Raw genomic sequence first — 18,840 nt, 5'->3', positions numbered from 1 at the left:
ATACGAATAAATTGCCACATATTTTGAAACATTTGTATATTTTGCCGAACAATTTGACTTTGATGTGGCCGCTCTCGGTAGCATACTCCAGTTTGACGACTGGCGATCTACAAAAGGTATAAAAATCTTTTTAATCTTACCTATTAAGTGAAATAAAAATTGAGCAAACTCACGATATTTATAGGACAAGAATAATAAACCGAGTATTGAATACATTTTTTTAAAGATAAATATTTGTTTTTATTTTTTATTATTACTTTTATTATGTACCCAAATGTTTTTATATCATACTATTTTCGTGAGACTAAACGGCTCATTATTAAAAATAGGTATCAAATTGTGATAGAGTGGGTTCGAACCCACAAATTGGGAGTCCGCGACACTTACCACGGGACCACAATCCGACACTTGTTTTTTCATTTGATTTATTTATCGTTTTGCAGTACTTAGTGCATAGTTGTAAAAAACGGTGATAATATAGTGCATTAGCTTATAATTATAATATTATGAGTTAACTTGAATATATGAAAACCAAAATGAGAAATATAAATTACTCATCGGGAATATTATAAATATGACTTATGTCTGTAATATGTTTTGAAATAAATAAATACACAATGTTGGTGTGTTTTTGGGCTTGGCAAATGGGCGGAAGTACCTCTAAATCTGGTACGGAATCTCGGATTTTGGGACAAAAAATCTCGGTAGTCTACAGAGCGGGTACTAACTTTTGGCACAGTTTCGTGGGGAATTCCGGATACATATACCTATACAATTTACGTAAAAATACGACTGTACATCCAACAGATGTTTTTTTTATGGCGGGAAATTGTGCCTATTTCCGATGTGTAAATCTTTTATTTTGTTCCTATCCCCTATCCCCCATTCTTAGATAGTTTTACCGGAGATTGTCAAACTGTATACAATTATTAAGTATAAGGTAATTAACGAATATAATATGTTTTTTTTTTTAGTTAGTTTTTTTAGGAATATCGACTTTGATGTGAGTAGGTACCTACGCAAAATAAAGGACTAGGCGTATACTTTTTTTAAATCAGAGCGTTTATGTTGTTGTTTTATTTCATACTTAAGGAAAATGCAAAATAAAAAATCTTTGAAATCGTTTTTCAAAAACATACAATCTTTGATCGTTTTTACTTTTATATATTTTTTACAAACATGTTGGTAATATAGGTATATAATCACTTACCGATATTTTTTTGTCTACCGGTTTCGAGACGTACCCGTCTCGTCGTCAGGACAATCACTACAACAGCATGCAAACAATACTACACGTCACCACCATAGCACTATTCACACACTTAAAACTACACAAAATGTTTATCACATCCGATTTTGGTCGACCCGAGGACCAACATGCGCTAGGGGCTGTAGATTAAACATGCACTAAGAGCCGAGGTCTGACATGCATTTAAAATATTAATGATATTGAGAATATTAAATAGTTTGTTCAAAATAGAAAATTTTTAGACCGGTAGGGATTGGCCATACTGCTAGGGCTGGATTTCCCTTATGGCTAAATGGGTCCCAGATTTTGCTATTTACTAAAATCACTCTTGAAAGAGAAGTTCGCTGGTTTAACCCGTCATATTATCTGGCTTATTTTTATAGAGATAAATATATCGCCCACTCCTTTCAAGAACGTCATAAATAAAAAATCGTCTATTTTCACTTGTGCATGTTTTCGGAATGCCCAGAAAATGTACTATATCCCAGCAAAAGATGCATATTTTAACTTAATATTTACCCCCTACAGGGCAGAAAGTGTTGTTTTTGCATTTTGAAGAAAAGGTATGGTTTAATTTTTTTTTAAATATACTAAATATTTTTCAAATGGAGAAAAAACCTTCAGTTTTTACCTAAAAAGATCTGTTGCACAGTAAAAAGTAAAAAAATGGCTTGATATTTATTTTTAATACATTGTAATATATTTTTAAACTTTAAAAACGTTCTCCAGAAAAATCAAGTTTTTGATTTATGACGTCCATGAAAGGAGTGAGCGATATATGCAATTTTGATAGACTCATTTCTCTTTATTTTTATTTAGTTTTTAGTATATCTAAAATGCAAAGTGGATAGATTTACTAGGTTTGCAGGTTCTCGTAAATAAAAGACACATTCATCAATTTTCTTGTAAATATTACTGAATCAATAATACTTGTAGAGTGTTTGGATGTATTATAAGAATATTTACTTTTGTTGTTCCCAGTTATCTGCCGTTCAGAGTGAGAACTCTTCACAATTGGCTCTCCTAACAGATAAATACAAAGTTGAAGCTGACAAGTGGAAACAGAAACGAAATGATGCTTTTGACAAGAATAGAAAATTGGAAGAAGTTATCAAAGACAGGTAGGATTGTACTCTCCAAATTCAATTAAAAAAATCATTCTGTAAAAAGTTATTGATATTTTTTTCCTTACTCTTATTTGTATGAAGACAATGCTCTTTACTCTCCACAGGGATGGACTTAGGCTCATGACAGCGACTCTAAGGAAAGTTTTGACTCAACTCGTGGAATACTTTAATCTGTGCGAGGAAGAATTAAACAACACTTTTGTTGGTGAACTTCTGAGGCAAATTGTAAACGCTGACGATAACTTTGATAACACTATCATTCTAAGGTCAGTAAAGTTAACACTGTTTATTATTGTCGTGATAAAATTGTTAGCCATTTCAATAAGATATAAATTCAGCTCAATGATACATTTCTCGTTGTTATTTATTTTATTCATTTATAATTTATTATTAATTTAGTTTTATCCTTTTTTCAAATTAAACTAAATATATCTTCTATGTGCTTGTTTATGTAATAATACTATTTACAAAATAATACAGAATGTGTTTTCTAAACAATTTAAAATTTAAAATATTTACTTATAAACCTGATATAAATATCATTAACTCGGTTTATAAGCAAGTATGTTCGGACGGAAATGAACTTCGAGTGTATTTTGCAGCTCATTTCAAACAGCCAAAGAGTCGGATTCTCACTTGAGGTCGCTGCACGGGTCAAGGGAGAATCTGGACAGTAGTGTATTGTCTCAGGGCAGCAGGCAAACCAAGCGGTTGCATTTCGCTCCCAATGTCGAAGGGATACTGCCCTTTATAGAGACGGAAAGTACACTGGAGTGTCTAGATAGTACCCAAGATGTCAGCGTAAACTTCAAACATGATCTGGACTATTGTCTCAGAAGACTGAAGCATGAAGCTCAGGAATTGCTCGTCTTATCTTCTCAAACACCGAAGAGACTCAGTATTTTGGGAGCAAATGGTATGTTTTTTTATTATCTAACCCTTATAGATCAGGCCGCTGATGGCAGTGGGGTCACATGGCAATATAAACTCAAGTACCCTGAAAACTACTTTATTAGATATATTTATTTATTTATTTGAACTTCATGAACAGAAAATAAATAAGTACATTGGCGGGCTTTTTGCTAAAAAGCAATATCTTCCAACCAACCACAGAAAAAAATATATATATGTATATATTTATATTTATATATATATATATATATATATATATATATATATATATATATATATATATATATATATATATATATATATATATATATATCTATATATGTATATATTTATATATATATATATATATACATATATATATATACATATATATATATATATATATATATATATATATATATATATATATATATATATATATATATATATATATATATATATATATATATATATATATATATATATATATATATATATATATATATATATATATATATATATATATATATATATATATATATATATATATATATATATATATATATATATATATATATATATTTATATATATGTATATATATATATTTATATATATATATATATATATATATATATATATATATATATATATATATATATATATATATATATATATATATATATATATATATATATATATATATATATCTATATATATATATATATATATATATATATATATATATATATGTATATATATATATGTATATATATATATATATATATATATATATATATATATATATATATATATATATATATATATATATAAATATATACATATATATTTGGTAATTTATATTTTTTATAAAATATCGTCCCATCAATTTAATATTAACACACTTACTATGTTATTTAAAATGGATATAAAGGTATATTTATATTTAAGCTTATTGTTGCAAGTTTTACTTGTTATTTAGTTTCACTATTATAAATGATCTCTGGTTTGGAATATGTAAATACAAATCATAAATTGTCATCCAGTGTTGTATTATTGTTGAATATTCTCGTTTTGTTATTCTTTTACTTGAAAAATGCCGCACAAATATTAGTTAATAAAAAGAATCAAAGTAGTGATAATATATTTGATAAATTATTTGTACACAATGCCTCAGTTTATCATCGATTTTGTAGATGATCAAAAGCCAACCAAGGACTTTGCCGATGCTAACGATCTGTTACGGGAACACAATGAACTTCAGGATAAATATGAGAAGACTGAAGCCATCAGAAAGGTGAGTTGATAATCAAATTTTATATTAGTCAACTTTAAATTGAGGAATATTTATTATGTGACGGAATTAATATTACATTTATTTGTGCAAAATCTGTGCATAATTTATTTCTATCACATTTTATCAATTAAACCAAGGGTGGCCAACCCGGGGCCCCCTTATGTCCGGCCCGCGGTCATGTATTACAAATATTTTATTTTTAAATATCGGGTCATTCAGAATATCGTTTAAATCATATTTAAGTTATTAAAACCAATAAAGTTTCTGTAATTATATAAAATGTTTTTGTAATTACAAGAAACTGAAATCTTGCAGTGACTATTAATGAATTGGCTGTATTTTAATATTGTTTGATCAATGTGTCCTAATTTATAATTTTGATTGTTATAATTGATAAAAATGTTTATTACTGTACACTGTTTTTTGGTTCAACGTGTGTTTTCTTCTCACATCTGTAGTAATCCTTTTTTTTCACATAACCCTGATTGTACTTTATGATTACCTATGCATTCAAATTATTTATAATACCTACTTACAAAAAGTCAATAAGTATGAAATTCATTATATATAAATATATATTTTTAATTATTAATTAAGTAGAAAATTTTATGTTACCAATACGGCCCGGGGTGCAATTTGTGTTGGCTATACCTGAATTAAATCATACTTTTTTATTAAAATTAATTGATTAAATAAAATCTTTTCGATGAATGTTTTCTGGTTAAGTGAAACATTGCTGCACTAATAAAAAAGTGGGTTCTTAAAAAATCTATGACTGGGTAATTTAATTTCTCGTAGTGGAAATATTAATGGACATTCACAATTGTGTGATTTAATCTATTATTTTTTTATTTGGGGTTATGTTAATTCTCATGAGAACATTGAAAATTCAAATACCTTAATTATTGAAAATTTAGTTAAAAGAGTCATTCTCTATAACTGAAGTCAAGATGGCCATCTAGCTGACATAATTAGCACTAATTACAATGTACAATAACAGAAAAAAATATGGATTTTAATTGATTTAAAATTGCAAGCATTTTATGTGGTATTGTAATTGTAGTACTTTCCGCTATGTTATGTAATATTCAATTTATTTCTTGGCTTATTAGTAATGTATTTTGGAAAAAATTATTGCTTTTATGATTTTTGTATGAAATCCTTTTTTTATTTTTTTTTATATGTACCATTTCACTTTTTGGGAATGCCACTCTCTTACTTAAATACAGCAAAATTTATGCACAGGTTTGTTTTTACTTTTAAATATTTTTAATTTTTTTAAATAGGTAAATACAAATTTTATGGGGATTCGGAAAACCGAATTATTACAAATAAATGTTTTTTAATTTTTTTTTAGGATTTGGAGGAATCCCTGGGTCAGAGTAGGTACCAAGAAGAAATGCTTCAGAGCCAATTGCAGGAAGCTTTTGAAAAAATAGCAGAACTGGCAACGGGACATCAGGATATCATTTCTGAAAGGTTAAGATTTAAAAAAACAATAATAATAAAAAATCCAGAAATCGTGTCAAGTTGTAAATCTCTTATTTTGTTTATATTTCAGGTACGGTAATGTGACTCCGCCCTCTCAGTTGGCAGCCGAGTTACAAGCCGCAACAACTGAACGTGAGGATATGCAGATGCAGGTAATTATCCATTTCTATCAAGTGCTGGCAAGTGTTACCATGTGTTGAATAATTTACGATTTTATAAATTGTCACCACTAATCTTTTGTCTATGTTTCTATTTTTATTTCCATTTTTGAACTTGTATCAAAATTTACCCTATGACAACTTATTCCTAAATTGACACATGTCAGTAGCATGATAAACCATTAACAAAATTAACAGAGGCTAATTTGTATCCTGTTATTCTGGTTTTAAATTAATTGTTAATGCATCTTTAATACAATATTTTTATCCGAGTTTTTGAACGTTACTTTCCTCGTTTTGATTAGTTGTTGTTGTGAAATCTCTACTAATAATAATAAATGATGACCAGCTGGAAGCGGCGAATAAGCAGTTACGCTCGACTAGACAATTTCTAGAGGAACAAGCCACAGAAAGGGAGCACGAGCGCGATGAGTTCCAACAGGAACTCCTACAATTAAAAGATGAAAACTCTAAGTTACTCCTGAAGAATCAACAGTATGTCAGAATTTCCAAAGAGGTAAAATAATAATTATATTTTAAACGGTATTAGCTACGCCTTTTTCCACTGCTGCAAACACAAAGGGGAATACGAATTTACAAATTTTGAACATTAATGTGTATTTGATATGACCATAGAAATTATTTTACTTGTTTACATTTTTTAAAGTTATAGTCCCGGATTTATTTAATTCGTAGTTTTTCACAAGCCGGTGCTTCTCTCATTTTGGTAATTTTTTGCTTTATCTGAATGCTGATAGTGTGAGACAGATTTTGGATGAATCTTGGCTGTAGCGGAGCAGTGTTGGAACAGGAGACGTTACTAGTGCTAATTTTTTGCCCATAGTATTATGTACTAGAAATTTATGCTACAACTTATCAGTCTATAATTTAATTGTTTTACGAGGGCCCTTTTCTTTGTCTTTATCTTCATATTGCTTATCACTTGTTATTTAACCTTCTTACTACTTATTGCGATGAATAATAAACAAATTTCAGTAAGGTCAGCAGGCGGACAGGGGAATTTAAGTTCTATGTCAGTCCACTGCCAAGCTCCATCCTTAATGTGTCCTATTCTGCTTATGGTTGGCATTTATTGTTTCCGTGTCATCGCTGTAAAATGAAGTGACTAAAGTTATTTATTTTTAGGTTGACCAACTAGAATCTCAAATAAAGGAAATGACAAACAAAATAGTGGATTTGCAAGCGGAGAACGCCGTTAAGCAGTCAGAGCTTGCATCGTCAGAGGAGAAAATTAGTTTGCTCCGAGATATCATAGGAAATTTAGAATCCCAGATGGAGACTAAAACATCCCAAGAAGTGGAAGTTCTAAAAGACTTGGAACTTTATAGACTTTTAGCCGAAGAACGAGAGCAAAAGATAGATGATTTGAATGCAGAGTTGGTGGCTTCTCGGAATGACTTGGAAAGAAGAATTACAGAAGGTCTTTTGGCAGCAAATGATAACAAGCAAGGCGGGCATAATGAAGGGGACTCGGATCCTGAAAAAATACAAATCGAACAAATGCGTTCTGAGGTTTGTCCATATATACTTTGTGTTTTATATACATATATTGATCACTAAAAGCTCTATTTCCACTCTTGAAAACATGGTCTTTCAAACATTTGAAACTACTCACGACAACTTTTCTCCCTTAAGGCAGTCTGACCGTATGCCTCTACAAGCAATCAATGGACATCAGTTGCAGATTTCTTAGAATGGAAGAAGTAAATCAAATGTTTTGAAAACCACGGAAACTATTTGTACTCCTAATACATATATCAATTCGATTGAATATCTGAATGTTTACATGCATGTTATGCATTTTACATTTCTCCATCTAAGTAAATACAATATTATAGTAAAGGTAATAATTTTGAATATTGGTTATTTTAGCTTCAAACTCTGCTCAAGACACTGGCAGAGCACACGGCTGCCTTGGAAAATCTTCATGAAGCTGTTTGCTCCCAGAGCTGCAGTTCACCAAGTGAAGATGTTTCTGTAAGGGATCACAAGAAGCAGCATTCTAGCAAGGTAAACATAAAACCCACTTGATTATCAGTGTTACACTTTGCAAGTTTTCATTAAAGTAGCAAACCAAAATTAATATATCTATCTTTAGTTTAGTTGGTAGGTGTGAGGTGAACAACGGTAATTCCAAGACGTTTTAACCATTTCTATAGTAAAACTTGAATAAAATATTACTTAAAACCCTTACTTTATCTTATACATATGTAATTATTATTATAATACACTACTTAAATTTATTCAATTATTTCTTTGTCAGAAAAATTATATATAATCATGGTTTTCAACCCCTGCCTTGTTGTGTATGTAATATAGAGTTTTGTCTGGCCTCCCACCAGTATGTTGTCAGTAATGACGAAACCATTGATCAAATAAAATAAAAGTGGAAAAAACTGTGGAAAAGTTTTGTTTGTTTTTAGATTTTTTTTTTCATATCTCTTATAAGCTTTATTTTATAATATACTTTCCATCACTAATTATGACTTGTTGCCAGCGTGATTGCAGTTTATACATCATTAAATAATAAAACCGGAAAGTAATGTAATGTATTTATAGCAGTATTTTTCCAAACACTGGATATTTGGCATTTGTTCTAGAGCGAAGCGTCTCCCACAAATGTGTGTGGGGGAAGGCTGCCCGTACTGGAGGTATCCCAACTAGGGGATGGTCTCCAGCGTCACCTGAAGGCTGAAGACGCGGCCTTGAAGCGCATACGAGATCTGGAAATGCAGCTTATCCAGTTGAAAGATGTGGCTCAGGTAATTAGGCAATCTCATCCCTAAATCTGACCGAAATCTGTCCCGTGGTGTGTGAGAGTGTGCGGATTCTTCCACACGAGAAGACTAAATAGTTTAAGCAAATACGTCATGAGATTTGAAAAGATTATGTTTCTTTAAAAACTATATAATCTTCTTATATTCTTGAAAGTTACGATTGAATACTTAGAATCTTAAATACTAAGAATTTTTTTTTTCAAACTTATTTTTGACCAGTTTTTTTTTTGTCAATATTTAATACAGCGTTTTCGACATATGTAAATATTGGTTTAAAATAAAGAGAGGTTTGAGATTGGTAATATTTCGTAGGAGTTGCGTATGGAGCGCGATGTGCTGCAGGAGAGAATGAGCGAGAAGAGCCTGCGCATGTCCTCGCTGCAGTCGCGGCTGGAGCAGACCCGGCACACGGTGGAGGCGCAGAGCTACCACAGCACGGAGGGGCTACGGCGCCAGCTGGACAGCGCGCTGGCCGAGGCGCAGGCGCTGCGCGAGCGCCTGCACGCGCGCGACATGCAGCTGCGTGCGCTCCAGGCCACTCCAGGTGACCACCCATTCTCCCATTCTCACAATCTCCATTAGATATCTATCTATCTCTAGAATTCTTCTCCGTCTTAATCCTCATTGCTGAGGGTTGTGACCCTTGCAGAAGCAATGAAGCAGAATCTCTAGAATACATAATTTTAATTATTCCTTGTATTTTTCAAATCAGATTCCAGTAAAGAAATCGACCAAAGGTTGCGACGCGAGTTGGAAGAGAACAAAGCGAAATGCCGGGAACTCCAAAAAGAAGCAGACACTCTTCATGTCCGACACGAATCTCTCCTGGCTGATAAAAATGCCGATATTGTTGTTCTTCGTCAACAGTTGTTGGAAAAGGAAAAACACCTTCAAGCCCTGTTAAGTAAGTTATAAAAATAATTTACCAATGATTATATTTTACTATCTTCCAGCAAATATTACCTGCTAGATGGACAGTTGGTTCATTTAAGTAATTTTTGGCAAAACATTATTTGTACTATTACATTTTTAGGTTTACATATTGAAGATGAAAGGGAAAAGGATTGCAATAATGATGGAAAACTTTCCGCAAGAACATTGAGTGACATTTTGTCCATATCCGAGTTTGACGAGCCAGACCTGTTGATGAGAAATGCCGATATCAGACCTCATAGTATTGTGTCTGGACAGTTTCTATTCACAAATGATAATATAAAGGAACAAAATGCAACTGCCCTCCCCGAAATTGGTCACGTGGCTCCTTTTGCTGCATCATCCGAATTTGTGAATCATTCTCTCAAGGAATCTAGTATTGTATTAGAGAAAGACCAAAGTTTACCATTATTTCATAACATTTCAAATGATGAAAAGGGATTTAAGTTATCCGAAAAGCTGAAACGGCATCGAAGTACGCTGACTTCTCCCAGAAAACAAGAAACTACTCCTTCATTGAATTTTGGAACGTCGAACAAAGGATTGAGCGAAAATTGTTCTATGTTTCCTAATAAAGATGCTTCCGGAGATAAAAATGTCACAATTCAACCCAAAAAAATAGACTTTTCTTTATCCAACTACTCTGATCAAAATAAATTTGAAAGAAGCGTTAATAAAAAAGCAAATTTGTCCATGAATGATGCTGATTTTTACAAGGATGTTGAAATAAATTTTACTGATAAAGCGCTTACTTTCCAAATACCTAAATCGCTAAAAGACTTGGGAATCAATGTTGACAAGGAACAGAAAGTATATCCCGATATTCTTACACAACTGAAAGCTGAAATTGATCTGTTACGAGAACAGCTCGATGACAAGACGACAGCTCTGAAGATGGCCCAAGAGCAATTATCGGAATTCCCTATAGTAAAGAATGGTATGGAGGAATTGGAACGTGTATTACAAAATAGTTTGGAAACGATGCAAGAAGATAAAAAATACTTCAATATTCAATTAGAAAATTTTGCCAAAGGAGAACACATTCTAAAAGAACAACTAGATAAGGCTTTAAGTGACGTTAATGAGAAAAGCAAAGAAATTAACATTTTAAAAGATGATATTTTAAGGCGCGAAACTATGATTTCTGAAATTTATAAGGAAAAAAGATCTGTCGAGCTTAAGCTCGCTCAAGTTGAAGAAAGATGTAAGGTATTCGAGGGTGATTCGATGGAAAACCACAGTTTAAAAGTGAAGTTAGCTGAATTACAGAAATTAGAACATACAATTGCGGAGAAAAACTTACAGATTGATAGTCTTAATGAAAATTTGGACAGACTAGATGACCTTCAGAAGAGGGTGATGGATGAAGAAGAGAAGAATAGAAAGCTCTCCAGTAGTTTGGCCGAAAGGAATGCTGACGTAGCACTGCTGCAAAAGAAATGCCACGATATCCAACACGGAGAACAGAAATCCGGCATTGAAAGTTCTAAACTTAGTGATGAAATTCAGTATTTGACTCGTTGTAATAGGGATTTACAGGGTGCTCTTTCTAAATACTTGGAAATTATCTCCAGTATCGAAAGTGATTTAGAAAATGTGATTCAGCCTCATGATAACGCCCAAACTGAACTGCCGTCAGATCCGAGTAATGAAGACATTATTAAATTGAAAGAATATAAATTACTTCTTGGTGGTTTAGAAGTGCCAAAATTACCAGCTGAAACATCCGGAGACGATACAAACTATCAATACGAAAACAAACTAAATATAATTAGATTGAAGATACAAACCCTTCAAAATGATTTAATTTCCAAAAGAAGAGAACTCAGTTCGAAGGTATGTTAGAAAATATCTTGTTTGAAATATAAAATGCAGTCTTTTTAAAAAAACTGACTGTGATTCTTTAAAATGCAATTCTTCTTTAGGTATTACAGCTTGAAACGGCGAAATTGGAAATTGGGGATTTAAAAATGCAAATAGATTATTTGAAAAATGACGAAACTGACAAAGATAGAATGCTCAAGGAATTAGTCTCCGAAAGACTTACTCTCCGGGCTAATCTGAATATACTAAAGAATCAACTAAACGAAGAGGGAAATGCGGAAGAATTACGTGAAAAACTTAATAAGAGATCAGAGGAATGCGAAGAACTGAGAAAAGTAGTTGCTCAGTTGACAGAAAACATTAAACGGTTAGTAATTTACCTTATTATTGTGAATAATTTATGATGTCGAGGTAAATAATATCTTAACCGATTCGCTGTTACGAGCGCGTTTATGCGCAATATCTCCAATTCCGTGCTCGCCAGGCTGGCCATACAAAAGGACTGCGTAAACGCGCTCTCGTTTGGGCTTGTCCCAAGCCAATATCAAATCCAATTGCAAATTTTTTTAATTACAATATATAGAAAGATCATTAGGAAGATCAAGAAATACTAAAATATTACAATTTACCAATACTATCAAAGTTACAGTCATCTTTCGAAAAGCTTTCACATTTTGGTTGAAAAAAATCACAGCCTGCTGGGTATGGCCATATTAATACCTTCCGGCTTTGAAAGGGTTAAAGATCCTATTCATTGCCTTATACCATTGTACCACAACACCTCAGATTGAGGCCATAGTTAAACTTAAACATTGACGGAACGGTGATGGTGACCGTTTCCTTATATTGGCCCCTTCATTCCCCACTTTGGTCACCTTCATGCGTCCTAGAGCTTTGGAAGAGGTGGCACTATAAATGCACTATGTCAATAAGGGAAATATTACACACTTTAAATACATGATTAATACACATTCTTTGTTTACATGATTTTTCAGGCATGAAGTAAAAAATATAATTAGTTTAGAAGAAGACAGACATGTTGAGGAACTGCTGTCTGATAATGATAAGTTGAAACAAGCACTTGGCAATGTGAAACAGATGTTGATTGACCGTGAAATACAATTGAATAATATTTTAGCAAACATAGAAAATAAATCAATAACTCTTCATAAGGAAATTCAAACCTCTCCCATCTCGGATAGAAATAATCCTATTATTAATGTACGTATATCAGTTTTATATTGAAATTTTATTACATCATTTAAATTAATTATTATTAGCAATATTGAAATGAATTTTAAAAAATCATGTTCCACGGTATTATTTTCTTTTTATGGTTTTTGTAATTAAAAAAATTATCATTGCGCATTTTTTTTCCTCCGTGCCAAACTAGGTATTAATTCAATATTATATTACAGAGTCCAGACTCCAATGTCATCAGGATATTGAAAAACCGTCTTGATTTAGCAAATGAATCCGAAACTCGTTTGCAAATGGACCTTGAAAAGGAAAAAGTATTGACGGCGAAATTACAAAACCAAATTGAAACATTGAAAAACCGAGAAAATATTTTATCTTCCGATGAATTTAAGAGTCATTCTGGAAAGGGCCAGGGAGAAAGAGGAGATGCATTTGCCATTCAATTGGAGGATCAGGTTTGTTTTTATATTATCAAACAAAATGCCTGATTTGTTACATTTATTACATTCACTAACCAATTTTATAAATACTTACTATACTGAATGTGCATTATTTTCATTAACTAACTTAATTACCGCTTTATTAACTAAAAACTTTTGAAACATAAAACATTTGAATGAACAAAATTGTCAAAAAAACTAGCCAAAGTCAAAACAGCTTTTATAAGTTTTTTCCCATTATAGGGCAGAGAATGTTTACAAACATTATCTTACGTCTCTGCTGTTTTCTGCCGTAAATCTTATAGTTTTAGTATACGAAAAAATGTTGCAATATTTTTACTTTTTACGAAAGAAATACATCACTATTGAAATATTTTCCTAGTACTACTGCTTTCTAAGTTTCTTTTGAAAATGATTTGTTAGTTTGTAAAGGATTGTGGTCTCTACTTTTGTTCGAAGGTGGAGATTTCCGAGTCCCTTAAAAGCGAAGTAATGTTGTTAAAGGCTCAGTTGGATAATGAGAAAGCTCGGATAATGAACCTTGAAAACACATTTGAGAGGGAAAAACTAAATATCCAAACAGGATTAGACCAACAATATAAAGTGTTGGTAGCCGAACTACAAAAGAAAAATCACGAACTCCATTTGCAAATTGTGCACTCGAGTGAAATGTTGCATTTACAAAAAAATGAAAATGCTAACTTGGAAAAGAAGTTGTCCAAAATACTTGATTCGCAAAGGAAACTAGAGAATGCAGAAACTTATGAAGCTTTATTGGTAAAATTACATTTATTTCCATTACATATTACGATACAATTTTATTAATTTAACAGTAAAGGGTATTTAGTCTAGGAGGGTAAATAAAATTTACTTATTATTTTTCTATAAAACATTTCTACAATCAAGTATTAAAAAAAAGTATTAATGGTTTAAAAATCGCAATTACTTACATTACACTAGGTTTGGAATGTTGCATGTTGTTAATTTTAGTTTTTTACTAATTATTCCATGTTTACTCACATTTGGATACGTATTTAACTTTTTCATAAAATTAATAAATGTTTAAAGTATAATAATATTGAGAGCATGACCATTGACCATTACTAATTATATATTTTTAAATGATTTTTACTAATAACAAAGAGGAATATACTTCATACTACAACAATATGAATTCATCACATATATACAATTCAGTGTGTATATATCAAGTGTTTCATCTAATTTAGCTACGCAGTCATCTATGCGATACGAGAAGTCCTAGTCGATTAAAACCAGTGATTGGTTTATATGGTTTTATGAATTTTTCTGATAACTGTCCGTGTAGCTTAATGGTTAAAGCACCTGACCGGACCGGACGTCAGAGGTCCTGTGTTAGAATCCTGGTGCGGGGCAATTATCTATTTAGAAGTTTATCTGACTGGTATATTTAGTACCGTAACTGTATTTTGGACTACCTATATCTAATTACATATTTATACATAAATACTGTATTTAACCAGCCAAGGCAGGTGGTTCGTTTTGTAAATGTCCAGACTTCCACTTTTTTTTTTCAAAAAAGTTATTTATAAATTTGAGTTGAGGTATCTAGAAAGATACATATGATGTTGTTTGAATGAAACACTAAAGTAATTTATAAATTTTGTAGGAATTGGAAAACCTTTTGAGACGAAACATAAATGAAAATATCCAAATGTCAGAAACGGTCCGAGAATTAACCCAAGAGAGAAGGGAACTCCAAGCTAAAGTCAAAATGCTCGAAAACCAACTAAAGATGGGAGCGAAGCATTCACAATCCTTAGCCAATCTTCCCGAAGGACTTGACCAACAGGTAAAATGATTTCTTTATTATTTTGTGTAAAATCATATTGAAATAATATATCGCTCACTCCTTTCAAGAATGTCATGAATCAAAAAACTTGATTTTTCAGGACAACGTTTTTAATGTTTAAAAATATAATACAATGTATTAAAAATAAATATCAAGCCACTTATTGAACTTTTAACTGTGTAACAGATCTTTTTAGGTAAAACCTGAAGGTTTTTTCTCCATTTGAAAAATATTTAGTTTTTTAAAAAAATCATTAAACAATAACTTTTCTTCAAAATGCAAAAACAACACATTCTGCCCTGTAGCGGGTAAATATTAAGTTAAAAATATGCCTCTTTTGCTGCGATATAGTACATTTTCTGGGCATTCCGAAAACATGCACAATTGAAAATTGCCGATTTTTGATTTATGACGTTCTTGAAAGGAGTGAGCGATATGGTGGACCCCAGTTTTCCAATTTTGGTTTACCACACGTTAATAACGAAAGTAAGATTGATCTGTTCCAGATACCAAATACTTATTTATTTACCTATGTCACTAATGAGGTTACATGACTTATTTTTATTCTGACTCATTCATAGTTCTGCGTGATTCAGTTTTACAGTTTTGCTAAGAAACTATTTGATACAGTAACAAACTTACTGTAGAATTCTTGTGGCAATAATGGCCACTGTTGCCATTGTTGATGCTGAAATGATTTTGACAATCATAAACTGTAAGACATTTTGTCAGTCCCATTTTTTCCATTGTGCAGATAAGTTTGTGGAATGACACGTAATTGAAATTTTAGGTCCGTTTCCTCTATGGACGCTACATGAGAGTGGACAGTTACCGTAAAGCTTTGGTTTGGCAGAAAAGATATCTCGTCGGAATAGTTAGTGCCGGATTCCTCTTGCAGCACTGGAAAAATACTTCTAATTCACCCAGGACTAACAGATTCAAGTGAGAGATTTCCGCTTAATTTTTTTTTTTTAATATGATCGACATCTAATTATGATTTGGTTCATTGATGGATGTTGATTTTTCTCTTTTTTACCTTGACTTCCGGCTTTTATATTTTAGGTGCGTGACACTTTCTATCATAGCAGTATTTAGGATGAAGTATCTGGTCAGAAGGTGGCATACGGGGAATAGAATAGGAGCCAATATACACCTAAATATACCTAATGTTTATCCTACAGAATTGCGGTAAGTTATATTCGAAAGCAAATTTACAGAATTATTTTAACAAATTTCCAATTAAATATAATTAATATTGTTTAAACATTAATTAATAATAAGTAATTTATTTTTATTTTTATAGTAACTGCAAGTCCTACTCGCACTTACCCACTACCTCATATAATGCGAGTCACAGAGAAAAGTCAGAATCAGACAGAAAGACAAATCATTCATTTAATGATGCGACCGTCGCAAATCATTCTTCCAAGGCCTCTAATAAAAGTTGGACGACGGGAACCAAAAATAATGCAACTCATAGGAACCCAGGGGGTGATGAGAGCGGTCGGACCACTCGCAACCAAAATCGGGTGGACCAATCGGTGTTCCTAGATGAGAATGTTCCTCATAGACTCAAAAGTAATCCGTCCCGACAATTTTGTCACTCGGATAGGTGTCAATCGACGCTGGATTCTCCCAGGCTGTGCGAAACAAAACAGGATTCGTTATCTCGAAATGCCAGCGATAGTCATTTCCCAAGCCGAATGTAAGTTTACGCAATACAAATGGCGAAATATTTTTTTAAGTGATTATAATAGTAATCCTGTTTACACCGATTACAGTTACAGAGGCGATACTTCACCTATTGTGTCTAAATACTTGGAAAGGATCGGCCAGCTGGATGCCAAACTGCAGCAAGCCCTCAAGTCTCCCCGAGATCCTCCTTGATTCCTAAATTAAGTGTTAATATTGGTATTAAGATTTTTGACAATGTTTTAGAATTTGTAAGCATATTTTGTAAGTTTTCCTATACGTGTTTGTCCTAAATTACTTGCTCATTTTACCATATTTACATATATTCTTTTAATTTTTAAGTTTAAAAAATTAATTAAAAATCCTTGGTATGTTGAAGTTATGCCTATGTAGTAAGTACCCCAGTACATGCCCTGCAGCAATGCAAATTAACAGCAGTAAGGGCTACTACACTGTCGTGCGGTGCCTCATGTGCAAGAGAGCATATACATACTAGGCATGTGGAGAGTAAATAAATGAATAATTTTGTCTTTTACCGGGTTTACCAAAAAGTTTATGTCAATATCATCACTTTGGTTTCTAGAGCCCTTTGTGTTTCTCTCCCAAATACAGTGAAACCTCTATCTATCGTTCCTCGAATAATCGTTTTCCCGGATGTGTCGTTTATTTCTTCTACCCCTAATTAAATACATACAAAAATAGATCGCATCGATCGTTTCTATCCACCGTTTTACCCCATTCATCGTTTGAATTATGCTACATATTTGATATAATTTGTCATTGATATAATTTTTTTACATTCTTTTCAATTTTCTCAATTTGTTACATTCGACGACAATATTTCAACGTGTGGAACAGACTATCGAAAGCTTGTTTGATGGATACAGGAGAAGAAGTCTGAAGATCTTTGGGTCTTTTTCAAGTTTTATTTTTATTTTTAATAAATACATTTATTTATATCTAAAACTTGTATTCTTAAAATTTCAATGCAGATAAAATGGTTATGCAGATTGGGAGGACGGTATTTTTACTCGATTGTATGTCCTTGTGTATTGACTTCTTCATCCCGTATTCATAGTTTATTTCAAAGGGTCCCTTTAAAAACGATAGATAGAGGTTTCACTGTACCTAGTTTTTGTTTGATGTAAGCGATGTGTGGCAACATACTGTGCATAGGTTTCATTAGATAATAAATATTTATAAATACGAGTGCATATGTATAAGATTTTAATTTAAATGCAATTTTTTTTACTTGCGATTCCTTCGAGTCTGCTCTTTTCTGCACAAAGGAACTGTTCAAAGACTTTTTTATTCGTGCATTTTTTAAATATTGATGCATACCTAACGACAAATGTTACGTAGATAATGATGTGTAAATTTGTATGTTATAGTGTGATATTGACTGGTTGTAATTTTATTTATGATATTTATAGTTTTTATGGTTTACGAATTATTACTTTTACTGATGTTTAAAAAAAACTTTACGGTTGAAAATATGTTTGCATTTAGTAATATCGTGCCATACCTTGGTCACCATTATCTCATTTTATTTTTAGCGGTACAATTAATAAGATGATCAGTATTAGCTTGTCTTTAAAAGTAAGTGATGTGGAAAGGTAATATTTGGAAAATGCGTACTAGTAGTTTGTAGCTTAGTTCACGGAAGTATGAGGTCAGATTAGAAATTATTAGAATATAGCATTATCAATGCACAATAAAAAAACACAATATTTTAATTGATTATAAATATATACAAAGTTACCAACTTTCTAGCCATATTTTACTACGAGTAATATTGAATAGGTTTGCCATATTTTGAACAACGAATTTTCTATAAAACTCACTAAAGTGACTTGAGATGGAAATATAATTCCATAGTTTTGTGTATCAAAATCTTTTTACTTAAAAGGT

At 31.8% G+C, this 18,840-nt stretch overlaps 1 protein-coding gene across 6 annotated transcripts in view; it reads left to right on the top strand.

Moving 5' to 3' along the window:
* LOC148304179 (uncharacterized) overlaps nt 1-17,618 on the top strand; it is a 33,097-nt gene extending 15,479 nt beyond the window's left edge. For 2 of the 6 annotated variants that reach the window (XM_088268506.1, XM_088268511.1), the window contains 22 exons: nt 2,231-2,370; nt 2,481-2,642; nt 2,979-3,292; nt 4,462-4,562; nt 5,920-6,041; nt 6,124-6,205; nt 6,561-6,728; nt 7,358-7,744; nt 8,105-8,242; nt 8,833-8,994; nt 9,322-9,553; nt 9,722-9,913; nt 10,043-11,778; nt 11,868-12,133; nt 12,762-12,987; nt 13,185-13,421; nt 13,866-14,183; nt 15,055-15,237; nt 16,028-16,179; nt 16,300-16,425; nt 16,541-16,942; nt 17,019-17,618. In XM_088268506.1, coding sequence (XP_088124632.1) covers nt 2,231-2,370; nt 2,481-2,642; nt 2,979-3,292; nt 4,462-4,562; nt 5,920-6,041; nt 6,124-6,205; nt 6,561-6,728; nt 7,358-7,744; nt 8,105-8,242; nt 8,833-8,994; nt 9,322-9,553; nt 9,722-9,913; nt 10,043-11,778; nt 11,868-12,133; nt 12,762-12,987; nt 13,185-13,421; nt 13,866-14,183; nt 15,055-15,237; nt 16,028-16,179; nt 16,300-16,425; nt 16,541-16,942; nt 17,019-17,124 — 5,952 coding nt within the window. In that variant the 3' untranslated portion in view covers nt 17,125-17,618. The remainder of the gene's footprint in view (nt 1-2,230; nt 2,371-2,480; nt 2,643-2,978; nt 3,293-4,461; nt 4,563-5,919; nt 6,042-6,123; nt 6,206-6,560; nt 6,729-7,357; nt 7,745-8,104; nt 8,243-8,832; nt 8,995-9,321; nt 9,554-9,721; nt 9,914-10,042; nt 11,779-11,867; nt 12,134-12,761; nt 12,988-13,184; nt 13,422-13,865; nt 14,184-15,054; nt 15,238-16,027; nt 16,180-16,299; nt 16,426-16,540; nt 16,943-17,018) is intronic. The other 4 variants (XM_088268508.1, XM_088268512.1, XM_088268507.1 and 1 more) reach the window with 3 other exon arrangements.
* Nucleotides 17,619-18,840: the final 1,222 nt, after the last annotated feature.

This window comes from Brachycentrus maculatus, unplaced genomic scaffold (assembly GCF_059751285.1).
Source record: "Brachycentrus maculatus isolate JH-2025_06_01 unplaced genomic scaffold, ASM5975128v1 h1tg000326l, whole genome shotgun sequence".
NCBI classification, from domain to species: domain Eukaryota; kingdom Metazoa; phylum Arthropoda; class Insecta; order Trichoptera; family Brachycentridae; genus Brachycentrus; species Brachycentrus maculatus.
Note: the sequence above shows the minus strand (reverse complement) of the source record. Positions and strands in the feature narration are given on the sequence as shown.